The sequence below is a fragment of the Pipistrellus kuhlii genome, unplaced genomic scaffold (assembly GCF_014108245.1).
Source record: "Pipistrellus kuhlii isolate mPipKuh1 unplaced genomic scaffold, mPipKuh1.p scaffold_m20_p_3, whole genome shotgun sequence".
NCBI lineage: Eukaryota > Metazoa > Chordata > Mammalia > Chiroptera > Vespertilionidae > Pipistrellus > Pipistrellus kuhlii.
This window is the reverse complement of record NW_023425529.1, coordinates 92,395,000-92,422,398: the sequence shown is the minus strand read 5'-3', so window position 1 is coordinate 92,422,398 and position 27,399 is coordinate 92,395,000. Positions and strand designations below refer to the sequence as shown.

Sequence of the window (27,399 nt, the reverse complement as noted above, 5' to 3'; positions counted from 1 at the left end):
TGAGGCTCTGTTCATTTTTTAAACATGGTTTGGATCCACTTTCCCTCTGTTGTTCAGATTCAGTGATTTCCATTTTCTATCTTCTAGTTCACTGAATCTTTCATTTCTCCTGTTCATTCTCCTATTGAGATCATTTGTGGAAATTTCTATTTCAGTTAGTGTAATTTGTAGTTCTAAATTTTCCATTTGGCTCTTTAAAAAAAAAAAAAAATATATATATATATAGTCTTACATTTATTGGAGGATATTTAGGTGGTATAATAAAATGACCTAACTATTTATTTTATAATATTTTAACTGAGGTCCAATAGTAATATTTCCTTGCTGAGACTACTGCTTTTCTGAAGGGTTTTATTTTTTATTTATTTTTTAATCCTCAACCAAGGATATATTTTTTACTGATTTTTTTTTCTTTAAGATAGAGGACGGGAGAAAGAGAAAAACATTGGTATGAGAGCAAAACATCCATCAGTTGTCTTCCATACATGCCTTGACTAGGGATCAAATCTAAAACCTAGGTATGTGCCCCAACTGGGAATCAAACCTGCAAACTTTTGGTGTACAGGATGATGCTCCATGTGGCCAGGTGGTATTTTATTTTTTAATTTATTTTAAGCATGTTCATAATTGCTTGTTGGAGCCCTTTTTATCAGTTGCTTTAAAGTTTGTCAGATAATTCTAACATCTCTGTTATCTCAATATTGGCATCTATCAACTGTCTTTATTCAATTTAAATTTTCTTGTTATTGTGAGTGATTTTTTTAATAAAAACTTTAACATTTTGCATTATGAGACTGAATTTTATTTAAGTCTTTGTTTTGGCTAGTTGTTTTGTTTTTGTTTTAATATATTTTATTTATTTTTTACAGAGAGATAGTCAGAAACATCGATGAGAGAAACATCGATCAGCTGCCTCCTGCACCCCTCCAACTGGGGATGTGCCTGCAACCAAGGTACATGCCCTTGACCGAAATCAAACCTGGGACCTTTCAGTCCGCAAGTTGACGCTCTATCTACTGAGCCAAACCGGTTTCGCATTGGCTAGTTTTTTTGACATCATTCTGGCAGTGGAAGAGGAGTATTGCTAGATAAAAGAAGTCCAATTTCCCCACATGGCCTCTCAGACACCCAAGATAGGAGGGGATCCTCATTTCTGCTTGGTGGTGTAGGAGTTCTTGCTCTCACCATGTTCCTACTGACACCTTGTTACTGCTGCTGCTGAAATTCCTAATTATCTACTACCGTGTTTCCCCGAAAATAAGACATCCTCCGAAAATAAGACCTAGCGCATGGAAAGATAAGACATCCCCTAAAAATAAGACCTAGCGCAACTTTGGGAGAAAAAATTAATATAAGACACTGTCTTATTTTCGGGGAAACAGGGTATCTCCTCTGACACCACCCCAGGTGAGAGGGAGCAGTGCTTCGTTCCTGCAGGCCGGGGTGGAATTCTAGACTCCACAGGCACTGTCCACAGAGTGGGAGACTCATTAGGGCCTTTGTGGATTAAAGTCCTGGTTCCCTACTTGGCTTTGTGAGGTCTGGCTCTCTCTCACTTGGCTTTTGCTGGCATGCATGGGGTAGGGCCAGGTGTTTTTTTTTCTGTGGTATTTGTCTAAAAGTTTTCTGTATTGCTGGCCTACCCCTTTCCTTGTCCTGTGGCTAGAGAAAGTATTAATAGGTCTTTTGTTTAATGCACCCATGAGCATTTTCTGCTTTCCAGCTTCTTCAGCTCCAAGACTGGGAAAAATGAAGGGAACTCACTGATCGTGTCCCAAGATCCCTTGATCTGTCCTCTTTTTTCCACCTCTCTCTCTCTCTCTCTCTCTCTCTCTCTCTCTCTCTCTCTCTCTATATATATATATATATATATATATATATATATATATATATATATGTTTAATATATATATTAAACATATGATTTCCAGGGTTGTTATTTGATTTGGACTTAGTAAGAAGAACAGGGCAAAGTGCATCTATTCTTATCTATCCAGAGTATGTTTCTGTTTTATTTTTAAAGTTAAACTACTTCTTAAAGATAAGGGCCCTCCCATACATATAATGGAATATTGTACAGACTTAAAAAGGAAGGAAATCCTGACACTTGTAACAACATGGATGGACCTTGAGGACATTATGCTAAGTGAAATAATGTGATTCCACCAAAAAAGGTTCCTAGAGCAGACAAATTCATAGACCAAAAAATAAGTAGAGACATGGGTGCCCGGGGCTGAGGCGGGGATGCTGGAGAGTTGTTCAATGGGTACAGAGTTGCAAGTTTAGGAATTTGGGGAAGTTCTTGTTACAAATCATTGTGAATGTACTTAATACTATTCAATAAGTATTAGAAGTTTCAAAACATACTTAGCAGAGACTAGGTACCAGACTGAATGAAGGACTAAAATAGAAATAATTTTGTCTTTGGGAGTTGAAATTTAATTGGGAGGCTGGACAAAAACACATAAAGATATAATTTTTAAAAAAATAAAAGTAAAACCAAATTCCAATGTTGCACCAAATACAGAGGAAAAGTAAGTTACAAGGAAATAAGAGTAACTGAGGGAGAATAACTGGAATCAAATGAATAATGTGATTATCATGAAGAAAAAGAGAATCCAGTAAAGTACAGAAATGATGAAGCAGTAAGACTATTCAAGAAATATACCGCATATAACAAGTTTTCAAAGAAATAATCATATGCACATTTAACCCTTTTATATAAATTTAACCAATATTATCGAGTTTTAATTACTTAGTGCCCCAAGCATTACCTTTCACGTTCCATTTGCCTTAAATGATCATTTTTTATAGCTTCAATCACTAAGTTAGTATGTGGATCATCCTGGGAAATAAAATTGGGGAGAAAAAAAGAACAAGTCACGAATAAAAACCAAGAACTTGAATTTGAACCTCACCACTAACTAGCTGTAGAAAAGTAACAGAAAATTAATCTTTCTACACCACTTTCCCTTATGTAAAGTAGAATTTTTTTTTTTTAATTTTTGATTACCTGTCACATTTTTTAGTGAACTAACAGATTCTGGGCAGCTGATAAAAAAGTCAGGCTAGACAAAAAAGGACCAAGTACACTGAAGCTTGTACTTGTGATATTGTCAATTCTTTTTGTGTTTTGTTTGTTAATCCTTACCAGAGGATTCTTTTTCAAGATTTTGACACTTCAGTAGAACTGGTAAAATGATGACACCAGTAGACTTTAATAATATATATACAAATGTAATACCTAGAGCAATCCTAAAATGGTACATGAAGTGATACATTCAAAAACATTACAAAATAATAAAAACTGAATTCCAGAAAACTCCTGCAATAAGCAGGAAATTAAAACAGAAACAAACAAAAATACAAAAATTACACACCTAACCTCTAATATAGTAATAATTAGATGAAAATATATGGTCAAACTGCACCAATTATAAGACAGAGATTGCCCACGTGAATGACAACAACTATTTACTAAGTATAAAAAAACTTATTTCAAATAAAACAACATAGGCAGGCTGAAAGCAAAAGTATGAAACATATATATCATGAAAACAATCTTAAAATGTTATAGTGGCTACATAATTATCAGAGCAAAGAAAATAACCAAAGCCAGATTGGGACATTGTATGATGATAATGCATAGAAATTTGACAGCTTAGATCAAATGAATCAATAGTTTAACAATTACACACTACTACAATTCACGAATGTGAAATACAATAGATAATTCAGATTGACTCACAATTATTAAGGCCAAATAGAGCAAGTGGATGCTAGAACCTGAAATGTGAAAGTCTTGTATAGAAAGCCATCTGGAAGGATGATGCAAACTTTAGTTGAAGTACAGCCAACCTAAATCAATATTAGAGAGAGGCAGCCAGAGGAACAGACATCTGATGGTACACATTTCTCCCTTCTGTCTACTGATGCTCCCCATTAGCCAAACTCAAAAACAAATGCTTTAATGATCAATTACTTAATAAAAGCTATATCTCTACTCCCTCTTAAAAAAACTGATTTTTCACAACATATATTTTTTTCTCAATATGAAAGTAATATATAATAGTTAACATTTACCCCAAACTTCCTATATTCCAGGTATTGTTTTAAGCAATTCATTGCGTAACCTCATTTAATCCTCACAATTGTATAAGGTAGGTTATTATAATTACATACCAGTGGCCCAGTGCATGAAATTCGTTCATGGGGTCGGGGGTTTTCCTCAGCTCAGCCTGCATCCTCTCCAATTGGGGATCCCTTGGGGGATCTCGGACATCACCCAAGGAGTCCCCGATTGAAGAGGATGCAGGCTGGGCTGAGGGAGTCCCCCAACCCCGTGCACGAATTTCATGCACTGGGCCACTAGTATGCAATTATAATAACCTACCATATACGGTTGTGAGAATTAAATGGGGATCAGGCCTAAAGAGGTGGTCGGACATCCCTCTTGCAATATGAGATCACTGGCTCCTAATGGCTCACCTGCTTGCCTGCCTGATTGCTCCTAACTACCTCTGCCTGCTTGAATGCCACTAACCCCTCTGCCTGACTGCCTGATCACCACTAACCTCTCTGCCTGTGTGCCTGATCACCCCTAACTGCCTCTGACTGCCTGCAATATCACCTCTAACTGTCTACCTTGCCGGCCTGATCTCACTCCCAACTGTGTCTGCTTGCCTTATCACCCCTAACTGTACTCATTTGTCAGCCAGATCTCACCCACAACTGCCCTCTCCTGCAGACCTGATCTCACTCTCAATTGCCCTTTCCTGCCGACCTGGTTGCTCGCAACTGCCCTCCCCTGCTGACCTGATCTCGCCCCCAACTGCCCTCCCCTGCTGGCCTGATCTCGCCCCCAAATGCCCTCCCCTGCTGGCCTGATCTTGCCCCCAAATGCCATCCCATGCCTTCCTGGTTGCCTCCAATGGTCCTCCACTGCAGGACTGATCTTGCTCCCAACTGTCTTCCTCTGCTGGCCTGATCTCTCCCCAACGGCCCTCCCCAACAGCCTGAACTCGCCCCCAATGGCCTTCCCCTGCCAGTCTGATCTTTCCCCCAACAGCCCTCCCCTGCTGGCCTGGTTGCCCCAAACTGCACTCCTCTGCTGGCCTGATTTCACCCCCAATGGCCCTCCCCTGCCAGCCTGGTTGCCTCCAACGGCCCTCCTCTGCTGGCCTGATTGTCCCCCAACTGCCCTCCCCTGCCGGCCTGATCTTGACCCCCGTTGCCCTCCTCTGCTGTCCTTGTTGCCTCTAACTGCCCTACCCTGCAGGCCTAATCTTGCCCCCAAATGCCCTCCCCTGCAAGCTGGATTGCCCCTAAAGGCTTCAGCCCCCACCCCCCACCATGGCTTTGTCCACAAGAAAGTCGGACATCCAGAAGATGGCAGGTTGACCTGGTCTAATTAGCACATTACCCTTTTAGTAGTATAGATTATATAGGATAGGATTGCTTAAATGGGGGGGAGGGGCGTGCTAGCCTTTTTCATCAGGAGGAGGTGCTCTTGGCAGACAAAAATACATAATCCCTAAATCTGGACTGATAGCCAGCCATATGCACTATACTGCCAAAAAAATTGAACTGCTTTCTTACATCTTATACCAAACAGCTGTTGCCCTTAAACTCCCCACTCAGCCCCCACCTTAGGTTCTGCCTTTGCAGTTCACCTAGATTACGTTCCTATTGGTCGGTTTCTATGCCAGTCAGCATCAAAAGCTCCACCTCCTAGGCAGCCATTGGCTTCTTGCACTTCACCCAGATTTGATTCTGACTGGTCGGTTTCTATGCCAGTCAGTGTCAAAAGCTCTGCCTCTTGGCAGCCATTGGCTCCTCACACTTCACTCAGATTAGGTTATGATTGGTCAGTTTCTATGCCAGTCAGCATCTCTGTGCCTATCAACAGCCCTGATCAGAGAGGCGGGGCTGATGAGCAGCAGCTGCTGGCCAGGCCCAGAGCAAAAGAGAGAGGCAAGTGCTGATCAACAGCTACCAGGGAGGCCACGGATCAGACCCTCCTTCTGTCTCCCCGGCCTCTCTCTGGGCCTGATCCACAGCCCCCTCAGCAGTCAAGAGCTGGATCTGGGCTCCCACAGCTGAGGCACTCAGTGCTGGGTCGCCAAGGCACACCAGCACTGACTTCCGGTAGTTTGGGATGTTATAGACACTGGGTTTTTATACATTAGGATACTTTTTATGTTAAGGAATTGAGGTACAAGAGAGTAAGTACCGTATTTTTCGGACCATAAGACGCTCCGGACCATAAGACGCATCAGTTTTTAGAGAAGGGAAATGAAGAAAAAAAGATTCTGAAACAAATAGTGTCCTAAAATATTTTATGTGCATTAAAACCCAACATCACAGTCATAAACACATGTAATCAACCCTGTAAAGTAAACAGCAGCATTTAGAACCATTTTAGAGCCGGGCAAGCACACAGAGACCACACAGAGCCAGGCAAGTAAAAAAACTTTTTTTTGTAAAGTATATGTGTAGGCTATATTTGGACCATAAGACACAGGGACTTTTCCCCCCCACTTCTGGGGGAAAAAAAGTGCATCTTATGGTCCGAAAAATACAGTACTGAGTGGTGGGGCCAACAAAAAAACTGCAAATGCCCTTAAAATCTATTAAGAAAATCAATTAAGTTCAACTTCTGAAACTGATAGTATTATACTATTTTGATTTATAAATACAGGCAAATTTATATGGTTTGAGTTAATGTAAAATAATAGTGGTTAATGAAAAATATTTTAAAAGCATTAAGAAAAATAATATTTTTTTAAAAATAAATCTTTATTGTTCATATTATTACAAATGTTCCTCATTTCCCCCCCCTCCATTGCTCCCCTCCACCAGGTTCCCACTCCACCCTCTGCCCTTTCCCCACCCCCATTGTCCTCATCCATAGGTGCACAGTTTATGTTCAGTCTTTTCCCACACCTCTCACTCCCCTTTTGCCCGAGAATCGTCAGTTCACTCCCCTTCCATACCTCTGATTCTATTATATTCACCAGTTAATATTGTTCATCAGATTTTTTTATTCCCTTGGTTTTTAGATTCACTTGTTGATAGTTACGTATTTGTTGTTCATAATTTTTATCTTTATTTTCTTCCTCTTCCTAAAGAACCTCCTTCAGCAATTCATATAATTCTGGTTTGGCGGTGATGAACTCCTTTAGCTTTTTTTCACTTGTGAAGCTCTTTATCTAACCTTCAATTCTGAGCAATAGCTTTGCTGGGTAGAGTATTTTTGGCTGTAGGTTCTTGCTATTCATCACCTTGAATATTTCTTGCCATTCCTGTCTGGCCTGCATGGTTTCTGTTGATAAATCAGCTGACAATCGTATGGGTGCTCCTTTATAGGTAACTATCTGCTTTTCTCTTGCTGCTTTTAATATTCTCTCTTTGTCTTTTGCTCTTGGAATTTTAATTATGATGTGTCTTGGTGTGGTCCTCTTTGGATTCCTTTGTTTGGGGTTCTATGCACTTCCTGGACTTGTAAGTCTAATTCTTTCCCCAGGTGGGGGAAGTTTTCTGTCACTATTTCTTTCAGTATCTTACTCTCTCTCTTCTTCTGGGATCCCCATAATTCTGATGTTGGTTTGCTTGAAGTTGTCCCAGAGGTTTCTTACATTATCTTCAACTTTCTGGATTCTCTTGTCTTCTTGCTTCTGTGGAGGAGTGTCTTCTGGCTCTTTATGTTCCAAATCTTTGACTTGATTCTTATGATCTACCATTCTGTTTTTAGGACTCTGTATAATATTTTTTAGTTCAGACAATGTATTCTTTATTTCTTGTTGATCCCTTATTATTTCTTGTTGATCCTTTTTCATATCCTCATAGGTCTCATTTATTTTATCGGCCTTTTCTAGGAAATTCTTGAAAAACCTTATAACTGTGGTTTTGAACTCTATATCCAGTCACTTTTTGTCTTCCATTTCTTTTGTTTGTGATCTGTTTCCTTGTCTCGTCATTTTTGCAGCTTCCCTGAGTTGGTAGCCTTAAAAGCCTCTGAGCTCAGCTTGGATGGGGCGGAGTTTCAGGGTGGAGCCTACAGCCTTGGCTTCCATCAGCCCCACCCTATGAGGTTCCTGAGTCTCAGTGTTCCTCAGTGTCCTTTGGTACTTGCTGCAAGCACCTCTGAGAGAAAGGTGCCCTTGAGTTTCGCCCACTACCAAACAGCCTAGGCTCTCCCCCAATGAGCCTGGAACTGGGGTTCAGTTCAGTTGGAAGTGGGGTTCAGAGCAGTCTGGAGCTTTTGTCTCCTTCCCGCTAGGGCAATCCAGCAGCACAGTCAACCGTCCGTTCTCTGCGTGCAATGTGTGCGCCTCTGGGACTTCCTTTCGCCGCTCCCCTGAGTTTCCGCCTTATAGCCCAGGCTTCCTCCGTATGAGCCTGGGTCCCCAGGGTCTGGCCTAGAACTGGGGTTCAGTGCAGTCGGAACTGGGGTTCAGCACAGTCTGGAGCTTTTATCTCCTTCCCGCTAGGGTAATCTAGCAGCAGAGTCAACAGTCCGTCCTCTAAGCACGTCCTGTGCACGCCTCCAGGACTGCCTTTTGCCACTCACCTGAGGTTCGCCTTATAGCCCAGACTCTCTCCTTATGTGTCTGGGTCCCCAGGGTCTCGCCCAGAACTGAGGTTCAATGCTGTCGGAACTAGGGTTCAGCACAGTCTGGAGCTTTTATCTCCTTCCCACTAGGGAATGCCAGCCAGGCACACAGCCTCCCCCGCCTCTCCACTCTGTCCTCTCCGCGCACGCAACATGTCTCTGTACCTTAGGCTTTTACAGCTCCTCTGATTTTTCTTCTGGTTTTCTCCTTGCTTCTCATTGTAGAATTTCCAGTCAGTCAACTTTCCTGTAGTTCTGGGTAATGTCCATTTTGTATTTTATTGAAATTGTTGTGTGAGGCTGCAGTTAGGTGTTTACCTATTCTGCCATTTTGGTTTCTCCTAAGAAAAATAATCTTGTAAGTGAACCACGATGTAAGCATAGGTAAACACCGGAACTCACTACCTCCTACAACTACATTAAAATTACAACTAAAATACAAAGCAATCATCATTCAGAACCACCTGAAAGCTGACTGAATAGAAGTCCTAGATATAAAGAAGTAAAGAACAAAACATATTGAGACAAGTAGGGGGTTGAAGACATGGAACAGGCTGGTCTAGCACCCATGTGTGCCTTTTTTTAATCAGAAGGGAGATTGTCCCTGCAGAGGCTGCCTGTGAGGAGCAAGGAGTCTCAGCCCCATACCAGACCCCCAACCCTGGGTTCCAGAGCTGGGAAGAGAAGTCCCCATAACTTCAGGCTTTAAAAATAAGCAGGGATTGAGGTAAGCGACACTGAGGCTGAAGGAGACCAGGTGTCTCCTTCAGGGTTGGCATAGGAACTTACTCCTAAATCCTCTGAGCTCCAGCACCAGAAGGTGTTGGGGGACCCAGACACATATGGAGAGGAACTGGATTGTCTAGCAACATGGCAGGAACTCAGGGGAGACATTCTCCCATACAGGGGTGTTCACAGAGGTCATTATTCCTATGCTAAGACCTCCATTGTAGTCGGTTTCTATGCCAGTCAGACTGGTAGCCATATTTAAGTCTTTGTGAGCCTGGCATACACTGTTTTCTCCGCCCTGGTGATTCCGAAACCCCAACCCATCCAATTTGCAGCCCCACTCAAGCTATAGGCAGCAACTTTTCCATATGAATGGCCTGCTCTGGATCAGGCTTCCAACTTTGCAAAAATCTCTCAAACAAGCTGCAGCTGGTGTCAGTGTGCCACAAACCTATCAATAAAAGGCCCAAGACCAGTATTAGCACTAGCCTGCCTTGCTTCACAGCTGGGCCTCACCTGAGCACTCTTTGTAGCTCCTGACAGGTGACTCTAGGCCAGTGTTTTTCAACCTTTTTTGGGCAAAGGCACACTTGTTTCATGAAAAAAATCACGAGGCACACCACCATTAGAAAATGTTAAAAAATTTAACTCTGTGCCTATATTGACTATATATAAAGTAATTCTCTTGAATAGGAATCAAATAAACACAAAGAAAGTATTTTATAATTACTTTATTATGAAATATTAAGTAAACAAAATAGTGAAAAATTATAAAATTCTTGTCTTGTCTGCACCTACGGCACACCAGGCAACATCTCGCGGCACACTCTGGAACAGCAGTTGAAAAACGCTGCTCTAGGCAGTGGCTGACTTTGCACCTCCCTGGAGACTCCAGAGCCAGTGCACCCAGTGGAAAGCTTCAGACCATACCAGATTACAACTTCACACATCCACAAGCAACATACTCAAAGGGCAAACTCAGTGAGCACCAAAACCCTATTGAAGCAAGTCCTGCTCCATAAGGGTGTTTCCTGTACAGCAGTTCTTCCAAAATAGTCTCAGCTTGTCCTTACAGCCAACTAGCCTGGAGGTCATTTCCTCTCAGTGACACCAACAGCAATCAAGGCTCAACTGCAACAAGAATGTTCACAGTCCACACAAGGGTGCACTTAAAGAGTGCCCAGCTCAGGTAACTGGGAGGACTGAGCCACTGGGCACTACAGGACACCTACTATACAGGCCATTCTACCAACTCCAGGAGACAAAGAAGCTCTACTTAATACATAGAAACAAACACAGGGAAGCAACAAAAATGGTGAAACAAAGAAACATGTCACAAATGAAAGAAATGGAAGCAAGCAAGCTACTGGATACAGAATTCAAAACCACAGTTATGAGGTTACTGAAGGATCTTCAGGAGAGCTTCAGGGGACTTAGTGGGACTGTCAAGGATCTTAGTGAGAATTTAAAAGACATGAAAAAGGACCAGTCATAACTTATGCATATACTGACTGAAATAAAGAATAATTTACAAGGAGTCAACAGTACACCAAAGGATTCCGAGAATCAAATCAAGGATATGGAATACGAGGAAACAAAAAACACCTAATCAGAAGAGCAAAAAGAAAAAAGAAAAAAGAAAAAAAAAAGAGTGCAAGTAGTCTCTGGGACAACTTCAAGCATACCAACATTCTGGGGATGCCAGAAGGAGAAGAGAGAGAGAGAGATATTGAAAACCTATTTGAACAAATAATGACAGAAAACTTCCCCTACCTGGTGAAAGAAATAGACTTATAGATCCAGGAAGCATAGAAAGTTCCAATCAAGAGGAATTCAAAGAAACCCACACCAAGACACATCATAATTAAAATGTCAAGGGTTAAAGACAAGGAGATAATCTTAAAAGAATCAAGAGAAAAGCAGTGAATTACCTACAAGGGAATGCTCATATGACTGTTAGCAGATTTCTCAAAAGAAACTTTGCAGGCCAGAAGTGGGTGGCAAGAAATATTCAAAGTGATGAGTAGCAAGGACCTACAACCAAGATTACTTTACCCAGCAATCATTTAAAATTGAAGGTCAGATAAAGAGCTTCACAGAAAGGAAAAAGACAAAGGAGTTCATTACCACCAAACCAGTATTACAAGAAATGTTATAAAGTATTCTTTAAGAAAAGGAATAAGCAACAGAAGAAAAAGATAAAAAATATGAACCAATAAAATGGCAATAAATACATATCTACCAACAACTGAATCTAAAAACAAATGGACAAGATATCTATAGGATAAAATAAACATGATATATAATAGAATCAGAAGCATGGAAACTTGGAATAGACTGATGAATATCAGAGGGAAGGGGATAAGAGATTAACTAAGGATCTTATATGCATACTAGAGGCCCATTGCATGAAATTCACACACACTTAGCCTGGCCTGCACCCTCTCGAAGTCTGGGAGCCCAGGGGGATGTCTGACTGATGGACATCGTTAGTGCTGCCATGGAGGCAGGAGGGGTTCCCACCACTGTGGTTGCGCTCGCCGGCCATGAGCCCGGCTCAGGGCTTCTGGCTAAGCAGTGCTTCCCCTTTGGCAGTGCACAAACTACCAGGTTGCAGCTCCTGCATTGAGTATCTGCCCCCTGGTGGTCAGTGCTCATCATAGTGACCAGTCGTTCTGCCACTTGGTCAATTTGCATATTAGCCTTTTATTATAATAGGATATGCATTAACTATGGAAACAGACAATAAAGTGGTGGAGGCCTGGAGTGGGATGGGAATTGGGTAGAGCAGGGAAAAGGAGGGAAAAGAGAGGAACATCTGTAAAGACTTAAAAAAATAAAATAATAAGAATATGGCCGAAACCAGTTTGGCTCAGTGGTAGAATGTCAGTCTGCGGACTGAAAGGTCCCTAGTTCAATTCTGGTCAAGGGCATGTACCTTGGTTGCGGGCACATCCCCGGTAGGGGGTGTGCAAGAGGCAGCTGGTCAATGTTTCTTTCTCATCGACGTTTCTAGCTCTCTATCTCTCTCCCTTTCTCTCTGTAAAAAAAAAAAAAAAAAAAAGAATATGAATATTATTAACAAAAAAAGAAAAAGAATCTTATTCCAGAAAACAGTGTTTATTTTGGTATACTTTTTTCTAGGTTATGTTCAAGTATGAGTGTATATCAGTACTTTTCACTTGTTTTATTTATTTATTTTTTCACTTTATGTAGTATCTGCTCAGGTCTTTGAAAATAGTTTTTTTGTATTATGCTAAATTTTATGAGTAAGGATGAGGAATTACTTATTTTCATTCTTTATGAATTTAGTAATATGGTTTAAGTTTCCTCTGCTCAACTAAAGAAACAATTAAAAGGCTTTATATTACTCTTTTTCTTTCTTTCTTTTCTTTTTTTTGGTTAATCCTCACTCAAGGACATTTTTTCCATGATTTTTGGAGAGAGTGGAAGAAAGGTGGGGATGGAGAGAGAGAGAAACACTGATGTGAGAGAGACACATTGATTGGTTGCCTCCCACAATGCCCCAACCAGGGCTAAGGATTGAATCTGAAACCCAGGGACATGCTGTTGACTGGAAATCGAATCTGCTACTGGGACAACAATCTAACCACTGACCAACACTGGCCAGGGCTATTGCTCTTTTTCTAAATTTTATTTTTACTCTTGAGAGTATTACAGATTCCTGGCACATAGTCTTGTTTTTCCTAATATATATTTTTTCTGACTAAAACTGCAGTCTGTCTTAACTATACTTTCTATCCCTATTTCAATGGAGTTCCGTTCTCAAGCTAATTTAAATAATAAATGAAAATGCATTAATTAAACTTAATTAACATATATTAATACAGGGCTGGAAGAAACCTAAGAAGTCATCCACTCCAACTTTTTCATTTCTGGAAACAGAAAAGCATGGATAACCAAGAGCTGGCTACCAGTCTTCCTCATACTCACACTTGGTGAAATGTATTTATCATCTTCATCAATTTCTAATGGAACAGCGATCAGTTTTTGGAAAGCCTTCTTCATTTTCTCTCGATCTCCAACAGCAAAGTAACTGAGAATGAGGTTGAAGCCAGCCTTCAGGTTTGGTGCCATGCTCATTATGTGCTCAAACGAATTAATGGCATCAGAGTACTGGCCAGTTTTAATAAATGTAACTCCAATGTTCTGCATAATTTTAATCCTAAAGAGAAATAAACAGGGATCAGCTTCAAGTCTGAACTCTTCAGTACAGTAGTCAGACACTCCACAGATAGTTCCCTTCATTTCTATTCTACTTGACTTTTTTGCTTTGTTTTCCTGAAGCTTTAAGGAGCTTTTCCTGAGGCTCATATCATAAAATTTATTTGTTTTCAGTATTTGCTTCAATGATTACTACTATGTTCATACATTCATGGAACTACAATTATCCTATTATTAAGTAACTAGAGGCCCGGTGCATGAAATTCATGCACGGGGTGGGGGGTGGCCTTCAGCCCAGCCTGCACCATCTCCAATCTGGGACTCCTCGAGGGATGTCCAACTGCCTGTTTAGGCCCAATCCCTTTCACAATCCAGGACTGCTGGCTCCCAACTGCACGCCCGCCTGCCTTCCTGATTGCCCCTAACAGCTTCTGCCTGCCAGCCTGATCACCTCCTAAACACCCCACTGCCAACCTGATTGATGCCTAACTGCTCCCCTGGCAGCCTGTTTGCCCCTAACTGTACTCCCTTGCAGGCCTGGTCACCCTTAACTGCCCTCCCCTGCAGGCCTGGTCCCCCACAACTGCTCTCCCCTGTAGGCCTGGGTCCCTCCCAACTGCCCTTCCCTGCAGGCCTGGTTGCCCCCAATTTCCCTCCTCTGCTGACTTGGTCACCCTTAAATGCCCTCCCCTGCAGGCCTGGTCCCCCACAACTGCTCTCCCTTGCAGGCCTGGTCCTTCCCAACTGCCCTCCCCTGCTGGCCTGATGCTCACAACCGCCCTTCCTTGTAGGCCTGGTCCCTCCCAACTGCCCATCCCCGCTGGCCATCTTTTGTCCACATGGGAGCAGAATCTTTAACCACATGGGGGCAGCCATCCTGTATGTTGGAGTGATGGTCAATCTACATATTACTCTTTTATTAGGATAGAGGCCTGGTGCATGGATGGGGGCCAGCTGGTTTGCCCTGAAGGTGTCCCAGATCAGAGTTGGGGTTCCCTTGGGGTGTGGGGCAGCCTGGGCAAGGGGCCTGTGGTGGTATGCGGGCCAGTCACACCCCCTGGTGACCCAAGAAGAGGCCCTGGTATCTGGGGTTTATTTATCTTCTACAATTGAAACTTTGTAGCCTTAAGCAGAGGCCTGGGCTGGCCAGAGTGTGCGGAAAGCTTGGATTCCTCCATTGCCAGAGAAACCCAAGACTCCCTCCTGCTCTCTGTGACCACAGCCATCTTGGTTGGATTTCTTTGCATATTTGCTCCTGATTGGCTGGTGAGCGTGGCAGTGATGGTTAATTTGCATATTACTCTTTTATTAGATAGGATTTTCATCACCCCAAAAAGAAAACCTGTTCCCATCAGTGGTCACACCCATTATCATCTCCAGCCCTGGGCAATGCTAACTACGTACTACTTTCTTTTATGAGAGAGAGAGGGGGAGGGGGGAGGGAGAGAGAGATATCATTTTATTGTTTCACTTATTTATGCATTTATTGTTTAATTCTTGTATGTGCCAACCATCTGAACTACCCAACCAGGGCCCTAACATCCTTTCTTTGTCTCTGGATTTGCCTTTTCTAGATGTTGCATACAAATGGACTCATTCAAATGTGACATTTTTGTGTTGATGTCTCTCAAACCGCAGAATCTTTTTATTTTTATTTTATTTTATTGTTTAAGGTATTACCAATAGTAATACATGTCTGCCTTTTTTTCTCACCATTGATCTCCAGCAGCCTCTTCTACCCCCTGGCACTTGCCCTCCCCACCTCCCCCAATGTCTTGTGTCTGTTGGTTGTGCTTATATACATGCACACAAGTCCTTTGTTTGATCTCTTACCCCCTCCCCCAAACCTCACCTACCTTCCTGCTGTAGTTTGACAGTCTGTTTGATGCTTCTTTGCCTCTATTTCTGTTCAACAGTTTATGATGTTCTTTATATTCCACAAAGGAGTGAGATCCTGTGGTATTTATCTTTCACTGACGACTTATTTCACTTATCATAATGCTCTCCAGTTCCATTCATGCAGTTGCAAATGGTAAGAATTCTTTTTTACAGCAGGGTAGTATTCCACTCTATAGATGCACCATAGTTTTCTAATCCATTCATCTGCTGATGGACACCTTGGCTGTTTCCAAATTTTAGCTATTGTAAATTGTGCTGCTATGAATACAGGGCTGCATATATTCTTTTTGATAGATGTTTCTGTTTTCTTAGGATATATTCCTACAAGTGGTATTCCTGGGTCAAATGGTAGTTCCATTTTTAATTTTTTGAGGAAACACCATACTTTTTCCCAAAGTGGCTGCACCAGTCTGCATTCCCACCTGCAGTGAAAAGGGGTTCCTTTTTCTCTGAATCCTCTCCAACACTTCTCATTTTTTATGACAGCCATTCTGACAAGTGTGAGATGGTACCTCATTGTTGTTTTTGATTTGCATCTCTCAGATAATTAGCGATTTTGAGCATGATTTCATATGTCTTTTGGCTTTCTGAATGTCCTCTTTTGAAAAGTATCTATTTAGGTCCATTGTCCATTTTTTTAGTAGGTTGTTTATCTTTCTTTTGTTAGGTTGTATGAGTTCTCTGTAAATGTTAGAGATGAAACCCTTATAGGGTATAACACTGACAAGTAAGTTCTTCCATGCAGTGGGCTTTCTTGTTGTTTTGTTGTTGATTTCTTTTGCTGTGCAGCAGCTTTTTATTTTGATGTAGTCCCATTTGTTTATTTTCTCTTTAGTTTCCATTACCCTAGGAGCTGCATTGGTAAAGATATTGCTAGCACAAATGTCTGCTATCTTGATGCCTATGGCTTCTTCTAAGATTTTTATGTTTCCCAAATTATGTTTAAGTCTTTATCCATTTTGAGTTTATTTTATTTTTTATTGATTTTTTTACAGAGAGAAAGGGAGAGGGAGAGTTAGAAACATTAATGAGAGAGAAATACCAATCAGCTGCCTCCTGCACATCTTCTACTGGGGTTGTGCCCACAACCAAAGTACATGCCCTTGACCGGAATCAAACCTGAGACCTTTCAGTCCATAGGTCAACACTCAATCCACTGAGTCAAACTGGTTAGGGCTTGAGTTTATTTTTGTCTATGGTGTAAGTTGGTGGTCTAGTTTCATTTTTTTTTGCAAGTATCTGTCCAGTCTCCCACCATTTATTGAAGAGACTGTCTTGTCTCCATTGTATGCTCTTGCCTTCTTTGTCAAATTTGTTAAAAATTAAGTATACTGGCTTACGTTGATATCTGGGTTCTCAGTTCTGTTGTACTGGGAACCGTCTGTTCTTGTGCCACTACCAGGCAGTTTGGAAAATAATGGCTTTGTAATATAGCTTGATATCTGATATTGTCATCCTTCCAACACTGTTGTTCTTTCTCAAGATTGCTGTAGCTATTCAGGGTCTTTTTTTATTCCAGATGAATTTTTGGAGAATTTGTTCTAGGCCTTTGAAGTATGCTGTAGGTATTTTAATAGGGATTGCATTGAATTTATAGATTGCTTTGCATAGTATGGACATTTTAATGATGTTGATTCAACCAATCCATGAACATGGTATATCTTCCATATGTTTATGTCTTCCTCTATCTCTTTTTTTAGTGTCCTGAAATTTTCTGAGTACAGGTCCTTTGTCTCCTTGGTTAAGTTTATTCCTAGGTATCACATATATATAGTTGTTGTTGTTGTTTTGCAATGGTAAGTGGGATTTCTTTTTTAGTTTCTCTTTCTGTGAGTTCATTATTGGTGTATAAAAAAGACATAGACTTTGTATCCTGCTACATTGCCGAATTTATTTATTAAGTCTAGTTTTTTTATGGTCTTTGGAGTTTTCTATGTATAATATATCATCTGCAAATAAAGACAGTTTTACTTCTTCTTTTCCATTTTGGATGCCTTTTATTTCTTCTTCTTGTCTGATCTCTTGGTTAGTACTTCCAGTACTATGTCAAACAGGAGTGGTGAAAGTGGGCATCCTTATCTTATTCCTGCTTAGGGGAAATTGTTTTAGTTTTTGCCCATTGAGTATGATGTTGGCTGTGGGTTTGTCATATATGGCTTTTATTATGTTGAGGTATGATCCTTCTATTCCCACCTTGCTGAGAGTTTTTATCAAGAAAGAGTGTTGGATTTTGTCAAATGCTTTTTATGCATCAATGGATATGATTATATGGTTTTTATCTCTCAGTTTGTTTATGTGGAATATCACATTTATTGATTTGCTGATATTGTACCATTCTTGCATCCCTGGAATAAATCCCAGTTGGTCATGGTGTATGATCTTTCTAATGTAATGCTGGATTTGATTTGCTAGAATTTTGTTGAGGATTTTGGCATCTATGTTCATGAGGGATATTGGCCTGTAATTCTCTTTGTACTGTCTATATCTGGTTTTGGTATTAGGGTAATGCTGGCTTCGTAGAAAGAGCTTGGAAGTGCTCCTTCCTCTTGAATTTTTTTGAATAGTCTGAGGAAAATAGGTTTTATTTCTTCTTAGAATGTCTGATAAATCTCCCCTGTTAAACTGTCTGGTCCAGGGCTTTTGTTTGTCGGAAGTTTTTTGACTATCAGCAGAATCTTTTAAAGGTTCTTGATATTGTAGCATGTGTCAGCACTTCATTCCTTTTATGTTGTAAAATAATATTCCATAGTTTACGAATACACCATGCTTCATTCATCCATAGCCTAAGTGATGGATATTGATTGTTCCTCTTTTGGTGATTATGAATGATTTTGCATGAATATTCACACTGGATCATTTGTGACATGTTTTCACTTTCTTTCTTATATACCTAAGAGTGGTACATATAATACCACTGGTCATACAGTAAACCCATGTTTATCTTTTTAAGAGATTGCCTAATTATATTTCAAAGTGGCTGTATCATTTTAGATCACCAATGTATGAGGTTTCCGATTTCTCCACATCTCTTCAATAATATTATTGCCTGTCTTTTGATTATAGACATTTTAAAGGCCATGATCTCATCTTATTTCTAACTACTTCTCAACATTATCCCTCTGTTTTAACTACATTCATTCATTCATAATTCTCTGACCAGATCATGAATACTGATTTTCCTGACTCTTTTTATATTATTCCTTTTGTCTGGAATGTTTCCCCTTTTTTCCTCTTCATTAAGTTACTTATCTCAAGTACACCTCCTTCATAATACTTTTATTAACTATTCTTGTTCTTAATAATTATTCCCTCAACTTAATTACTATATCACCTCTTTTGTTGTTGTTAATTTGAAGAGAGTTGAAAAGGAGAGAGAAAACAAGGGATGGACAAGAGAGAGAAAGAAACATCTATGTGAGAGACACACACTGATTAATTGCCTCCTTCACAAGCCTGACTAAAGCTGGAGATGCACCTGCAACCCAGGTATGTGCTCTGGAACGGGAATCGAGCTGGTGAATCTTTGGTGCTTGGGCCAATGCTCTAATCCCAGAACACACTAACGAGGGCACCATAGCACCTCTCGATATCTTCTGTCTAATATTATATCGAAACCAGTTTGGCTCAGTGGTAGAGCGTCGGTCTATGGATTGAGGGGTCCCAGGTTCGATTCCAGTCAAGGGCATGAACCTTGGTTGCCGGCAAATCCCCTGTAGGGGGTGTGCAAGAGGCAGCTGGTCTATGTTTCTCTCTCATCGACGTTTCTAGCTCTCTATCTCTCTCCCTTCCTCTCTATAAAAAAAAAAAAATCAAAAAAATCAATCAATAAATATATATATATATATTTATATAAAAGAAATGTTATTTAAAAATAAATAAATAAATAAATGCATCTTCTAAAAAGCTCAAATTCTTGGCATCACCTGGGTTAAAAGTTCTTCATGGGTACTGTTTTATAAGCCAGATATTTACTGATGATGAAAAGATATTGTGCACAATTAAAAACAAATTATCATGGAAGGTGGCATTTACAAATAATTAAGTTTCACTGAGGGAGAGTACTGGACCTAGGGAAAATTATGACCAGTAAATATCCTGGAAACATATGTTCTTACATTTATTACCAGACCATAAGGTAATTTACTATGTCTGTTCTTTAAATATTACAGGAATAGAAGGAAACCAAATATCCCCCCCTCTAACCGTATCTTCTCAAATTCAGAAGCAATCCCTTCCTTCCATGATTTTACTCTCAATCTATAGCACTAATGCCAAGGGGGTCTGAATTTCTAGCCTTGCACTCTAGAGAGTCTGGTATGTCCTAAAGAACTAAGTTTTGCTTTTGTGTTGGCAGTTAGCTGTATTTGGTGATTATCCCCTATATAGGCCAAATAGTCTAGTTTTACTTCAATTGGTCACATATTATGCCTTTAACCTTTAACTTGTCATTATACAAATGTGCGCAAGAAGAGACATCACATAAATCTAATATCACTCCTATGCAAATATCTCAAAACGTTCAACCTACTGACAACAGGTCAGAAGAGTTAACTTGTTTCTGAAAATAACACAATTTTACAAAGTTATCATTATGTAAACTCACCTCATCTCTTTATGGACACTTGGAATTTGATCTAATGCCATTCGGTAGAATTTAATGGCTTTGGAATAATTTCTTTGCTTTAAGTAAATATTTCCCATATTCACTTTCAATCTTCCTAATTAAAAAGAAAAGAAATATATAATACTCTATGTTTTTCATTTTTCTATGATATTTTAGATAATCTTAATTCACATTATTTGAAGCTCTTATCAAGTTATAAAGGTTCAGGCATTGTCTAAAATTCTCCCTTGAAAAATAGTCACACTATTTTCATGTATCCATACACTAATTAATTATGTATCCAATTAAGACAGAGTCCTAAAAATTACAACTAGAAAACAACTGGTTTATATTAGAAAATTGGAGTTTTGTTCTGCTAAGAAAAATATAAGACTTTAAAATTAGACCTAATGATGCTACACACATTTTAATATGATATTCAAGAAAGGGATATTAATAAAGTTTAATACTGCTACCAAATTTTACACAATGTGCATGCTAATATAAACTACAAACTCTTGGTGATGAATATACAAGGGGAAGCACACTTGATGGGGTTGCCATAGCTCATTCTACTTGTAATGACAGAACACATTTTTTGTTTACTATAAGGTTATATACCTTATACCAGCTGTATTTCCTAATTTGCATTTTTGTGGATTTTAATATAAATAGTACTTTTAAGCAGGATTCCTCTATATAAATACAAATTTCTTTTAGAGTATATGTCACTTCATTGTAAGAAACCGTACAGGGAGGAAACATACACAAACACTACAAAAGAACTATACTTACTAGACAAACTGACTATTAACACCTACCTGCATTGATAAACATCTTATTTTTCACTATAACTTGATATGTGTTTAGTGCTTCAGCATACATTTCATTAGCTGAATATTGACTGGCCAAGTTGAAAAGAACCTAAGGAAGGAAAATATTGCAAAAAGATACACAATACCATTTAGACAAAAGACCTTTTACCTATAGTCTTTCTAGAGATTAAAGTCATATAACGAAGTTAGCTGCTCATATCAAGACACCTAACCAATTAGGAAATGAAGTAGATAGAAAATTTTGCATTCCAAATGAACCAGAACATTGAGATAGGTAAAGCTGATGTCTGGCTTTTACATTAATTTTCTATGTATTCTTTTTGTTTTAGATAGTATTTGCCATCCATTAATTTCAGGAAGACCTACAAAGAATAACTGTGTCTTCTTAATGTTGCTAATGATAAAAGGAATAAGCAAAATAGTGAACCAAATTATCTTCATAAAAATAAATTAAACTTCATGCAGGAATTATCTTAAACCTTTATTTGAATAGTGATCCTATACAAGCAAAATTATAATTTGTTATTAAGTTACTGTAAATTATCTTTCTAGAGGACAGGAAAAAATGAATACTATAAATTGATCATGGAATTAAAAAATATTAGCTATAAATGGTAAACATCTAAAGATTCTTATTCAGTTTCAAATGTACTTTTTCTCATGGGTTTGACATATGATTTTCCCACTAAAAATATACCCTTTTAAACAGCTCTATCAACATATGGAACTGTCTTTTCAGAATTAAAGAAATTTTGCTAAAATTAGTGGGTTTTTGTTTGTTTGTTTTTTACTACCTTCACAGAACATTGTGTTATTTGCCTCATTTAAAGTTCTTGAAATTCACAGGCCAAAATGTCCACATCAGAATCTCATTAAAGTAACCACACTGAACACAGCATAAATATTAGCAGTCTTCAAGAAACAGTTATTGGCTGGTAAGCACTTACTAAGTTATTAAAAACAACTAATCAAAAAACTAAATAAAAAAATTATCTTTGCCATCGCTAGGTAGCTCAGTTGATTAGAGTGTGATCCCAAAACACAAAGGTTGCAGGTTGGATCCCCAGTCAGGGCACATACAAGAATCAATCAATGGGTAAAAAAATAAATCATATTTTGAATGGAACAACAAATCAATATTTTTTCTCTCTCTCTCTTTCAAATCTATAAATAAAGTTCAAAAAAAGATCTTCACACAGACCAAAGACAAGAGTGTCTCAAGAACTCTTGTTCAAAAAAAGATTATCATTAATCTAATTCTAAGCATCTGAGATTTAATAAATTTTTAAAAATAAAAGGAAACAAGAAATATAAAAGATAAAAGGCTTCTGGAATCTACCAATTCTAGCCCAAATAATTTTACTCATCAGGTATTTCATACTTACTGAGTAAGTTAAGTCCAGATTGATGTTTTCTGGAGTTGTCACCTGCTCACGTTGTCTCACCAGCACTCTCTCTTTTCTTCCTGCATCTTTTGCCTTTTCTAAAGCCTGAAATTAAGAATACACTCTGAACATTCATTCCGAGTATGTATGCATTTGGGAAACACCTGCATGTAGCTGGGCTGATGCCATATCCAAGCCTGGATGCCCACAGCCCAGGGAACCCTTACCACAAACTCCCCTTGACAACTAAAGAGCCCAGACCATTTATTTAAACTGGAGCTCACTATCATAAAAATTTGAGTTTATTCTGGAAAAGAAGAGGGAGTCTGTGGGGCAAAATGTATAGTAGTTTTATCTCAAGTCCAGTCTCTTCATCATCATGCCTTCCATCACTTTTAGGTTTGATCCTGTCTTTGATTTCCCTTTTCCCTCCCAACTCATGAATCTTTGGATATTTTAATACTATCTCGTGAGATAGGAATTTAGATGGATTTGTTTGGTTTCTGGGATGCCCCAAATCTAGACAAGTCACAGGATAACTGCTACTCAATTTTAGGGCAGAAGCTTAGTTTGGCTCTCTTCTTAGAATGCCAGGAACCTTCTATTCCACTTAAACTAACTACAAACAGATTAATTCAACAGGGGATTTTTGCTTTTTAGAATTAGATTAAAAAGGTACCAGTTCTATGAGCAACAAAAGCAGCTTTTCATATTGAATAATTTCTCCTAATGGTAGTCATTAACCCAATAACTAAAGTCACAGAAATTATATTTATATAGTATAACATTCAAAGTAATTGAACAAAAGCAAATTAAAAGAAAATATTTAATAATTTTAGAAGTAGCAGAATAGGATTCCCAACAAACAAATAATTTCCTCAGTGAAAACTCTAAGGCCAGTCAACAGCAAAACAAAAATATTTATCTATACATATGCTTGTGTGTGTGCACATATATACACACTTCATAATTATGCACAATAAAACCATATATACATACATATATGTGTGTGTGTATATGTGTGTGTGTGTGTGTGTGTATATATATATATATATATATATACACACACACTTCATAATTCTGAATCCTGTTAGTTAAAAACTTACCAGTTTTAAGTCTCCACAAGTGTTGGCAATACAACTTTCTTCGACCAACTCATTTACTTTCTTCTCTAATTGTCTAATCTTTTCTTCTGGACTATTAAAGAAGAAAGCAGGTAATCATTCAACCTCTAAAGATATTCTAAAATGTAATTTGCTTTTAACGTGCTTTTAAATGTGAAGAATAGATCATAGATAAGAGAAACGTATAAATGCATTAAGGAGCATATATACTACCGTTTTTAAGAATTACATAACTATTCAGAATAAATGTAAAAATAGGTAACATTTACTTAGCATAAGTGTAATTTCACACTGAGCTACATGCTTTACCCTGATCATAATCACATACAAGTATTATCATTATTCTTTTTATTAAGGAAAACTGAGGTTTAGAAACTTAAGTGCTATACTCAAAATCACACAGCTAGAAAGTTAGAATACCAGGATTTTAACCCAGTAAGGTAAATCTAAGAGCCACACTATTGAATTATTTTCAGATGTTTGGCAAATGGAAACTTTACCTAGTAGTTAGGAAAACTGAAGCTCCCCATAAAAGAGATAATATAATAATTATTATATTATTAACTACCAGATAGGTACTGAAGAGAAGCTTTCTAACAAGGTGAGAAGTTTAAAAACCCCGACTTGATTAGTAGCAAACACAGTATCTCAAATCAGTCACTTTTCAAAATGACATTAATTTCTTTTTTGCCCTTAATATCTTCCAGCAAAATACCACAACACTGAATGCACAACAGTGCCTAGATAAAATTTTACTGAGTATACTGATACACATTGTACTTATGGGATTAAAAAAAATACAGGAATAAATTTAATAGCATAGCCTTGTCTATAGAATCATGTTCTTCAGTGGAACCTGCCTACAAATTTCATCAGGAAGCATACAAATTTTATGAGTTTACAAAGATCTGCAAAGTTCTAACTGAGCAATGAACGTAATAGATGGTGATTTTGTAAAGGTTATAATGAAGTATAGAAATCTATTTTCTGGTTGCCAACAGTTTGTTATTAAACCTGAAATATCAATGTAAAATTTTAAAGCAAAAATCAGTAAAAGAATTCTATGAAGATACACTATGCCCTTATCAAATGCCAAAACTTTACCCTGTATGCACAGTGCTATATGCAGACAGTGCTGGAAACCTACCCACACAAGATCCTGCACCCAGCCCCTGGATCTACACTTGTCAAATCTCATTCTGTTGTCAAATGTTTAGATCAGCCATAGGCAAGTGATGCTTTTCTGCCAATGAAAAGTGAAAACAATCTTCTTGGGGTAGAGGGCCTTGGAAAGATTTTCTTTGCTTTGCTTTTTAAAAGGGACCTGAGACTGGAACTTTCTTGACTCCAGGTAGGCTTTATCAATGTTCTCATTCTGAAAAGTTTGAACTCTGTAATGGCACTCTTGGCATCGTACAGATGGGTAGGCTCTTGAGAAAAGCCAAGAGAATCAGAGGGAAGCTGAACCAGGACTGATGCTACTGGGAAGTTAAATTAAACATCTCAAAAACTGCCCTTCCACCAGATTTCCTGTTAGTAATTAATAAATGTTCTTACTACAATATATATGTGTTTCTGATGTGTCTTCTGTTGTTAGCAGCTAAAAGGATTCCAGAATGATACATTTTTAAAAACAGTTTTATTAGCAGACATGCTGTCATTAACTACGTTACAAAATAAACTGGTTTTACTTTATTTTATTTATTTGTTAATCCTTACCCGAGGGTATTTTTTCCATTAATCTTTAAGAAGGGGGAGAGACAGAGATAGAACAACACTGATGTGAGAAAGACACATAGACTGATTTCCTCCTGCATGGGCCTGACTTAGGGCTGGACATCGAGCCTGCAATCCAGGTATGCGCCCTTAACCAGAATTAAGCCTGAAACCCTTTGGTCCTCCAACCACTGAGCCAAACTGTCTAGGGCTACACTGGTTTTCTATAGAGGTTCCTTGTTAGTTGAAATGGAAATTATGTAATTTACACAATACGTAGTTCAAATACTGGATTTAAGAACTACAATTTAATAACATCTACTATATAGAAACAAAGCAGTATTAGCTCTGGAAATAGTCTGAATTCAAATTTCAGCCCTGCAATTTATTAGTGCTACCAAGACAAGATCTCTGTGGTTTATATTCTCCATGATAATAATAGCTCAGTCTTTATTTATGTATTGCACTGCAAAATGTCTGGCACACACTGAATACTCAGTAAGAGTTTGTTTATAAAACTATTTGTAAAATGTAGATATCAATGCACCTCGATACTAGTACATATATACAGCTGAATTTATACCATAGTTTTTGGCTACTTTCTAACTATTAGCACAAAACTAAGTTAATCCAATAAAAATTAAAATTTTCAAGACTGATATGACAAACTAACTTCTTAATGTTCTCTTAATTCTTTTCATTGAAATATTATTTTAAAATAAGCGCATCTTATTACATTTGCAACTCTATTTGACCTTCAAGAGAAGGCTCCATAAAAATTAGGTATATCTTCAAGTCAAATCTATATCCTATATAAAAAGGCCAGTGACTGAACAGTGGAACAATTAAACCACCGGTTGACCAGTCTATGGTCAACCAGTGGCTATGACGCGTATTGACCATCTGTACAATCATCCTGCATTGAGCATCTGTCCCCTGGTGCAGTGTTTTTCAACCTTTTTTGGGCAAAGGCACACTTGTTTCATGAAAAAAATCACGAGGCACACCACCATTAGAAAATGTTAAAAAATTTAACTCTGTGCCTATATTGACTATATATAAAGTAATTATCTTGAATAGGAATCAAATAAACACAAAGAAAGTATTATATAATTACTTTATTATGAAATATTAAGTAAACAAAATAGTGAAAAATTATAAAATTCTTGTCTTGTCTGCACCTACGGCACACCAGGCAACATCTCTCGGCACACTAGTGTGCCGCGGAACAGCGGTTGAAAAACGCTGCCCTGGTGGTCAGTGTGTTCCCACAGCTGGAGCACCACTCAGCTGACTGAAGGGCACTAGACGCAGGGCTCATGGTGGCCACTGCAGCTTAGAGACCACAGTGGAGCAGCAGCAAGTCTACTGAGCGATGGCGACAGCAGGTGCAGTGAGGCTGGAATGAGCAGGAGCAGCAGGCGGTATTTGACTGCTGGTTTCGGCCTGATCCCTGCAGGCAATGCCAAGGGATATCACCTGTGCACGAATCTGTAGACCAAGCCTCTAGTAATATATTAAAACTATATAGGATACACATGGCTATTTTTATTAGGCTTGATTCTTTTGCTAATTCCAAGAACTAGGGATGGTACTATAATTACTATTTTAGTGACAAAAACTTTTAAAATACTTACTTGAAAAATTTTAAAGATGCAACAATAAAACAACAGCATAAGGACTTACATACCTATCTTCGTTCTTGACTTCCAAAGGAGGAGCAGGGCCCCTTGACTGACCAAGAGGGTCAAATGCAGAACCTGAGACACAATTCAAGAGTTCATATTTAATCTGTGACCCAACATAAATGAAGAAAATATAGAAACCTTGCACGTTACTTAATTATTTATTAAATGACTTGGATTACCTATTTATTAAATAGGCAGGACATTTATTATGTCTACATAAACATTTTGTATAAAAAAAATGTTGAGATTTTTTAACATACATAAACTTGTGTTAATATTAAAAAAAAAAAATGAAATGCTCTCTCAGTATTTACTCATCTCCCACAGTAATCTATTCCCATTATGAACTCTAAATTACCAATCATATGAGTAATAACTTGGCATTGGCGTTTTAATTGTCCTTATTTATATAAAAATTTGATATTTACCTTAATAATTTTATTTTAAAATCATTTATCATATATTTAAATACTATTTTTACCTTTAATTTTTAAAAATGAGCTCTAATTTATAAAAAATAAAAAAATTTTAATGTACAATTTAGTACAACTTGACAAATTATATGCCAGTGTAACTACCACCCCACTTGTGATACAGAGTATTTTCATCACCTCTTTCCTT

At 38.4% G+C, this 27,399-nt stretch overlaps 1 protein-coding gene across 8 annotated transcripts in view; it reads right to left on the bottom strand.

Annotated features, from left to right (window-relative positions):
• The window catches only part of IFT88 (intraflagellar transport 88), a 178,072-nt gene that overhangs the window by 111,153 nt on the left and 39,520 nt on the right, over window positions 1-27,399 (bottom strand). For all 8 annotated transcript variants that reach the window (XM_045588522.1, XM_045588524.1, XM_045588518.1 and 5 more), the window contains 7 exons: window positions 26,781-26,850; window positions 23,357-23,447; window positions 22,251-22,355; window positions 20,851-20,953; window positions 20,030-20,144; window positions 13,297-13,528; window positions 2,774-2,844 (listed from right to left, as the gene is read on the bottom strand). In XM_045588522.1, coding sequence (XP_045444478.1) covers window positions 2,774-2,844; window positions 13,297-13,528; window positions 20,030-20,144; window positions 20,851-20,953; window positions 22,251-22,355; window positions 23,357-23,447; window positions 26,781-26,850 — 787 coding nt within the window. The remainder of the gene's footprint in view (window positions 1-2,773; window positions 2,845-13,296; window positions 13,529-20,029; window positions 20,145-20,850; window positions 20,954-22,250; window positions 22,356-23,356; window positions 23,448-26,780; window positions 26,851-27,399) is intronic.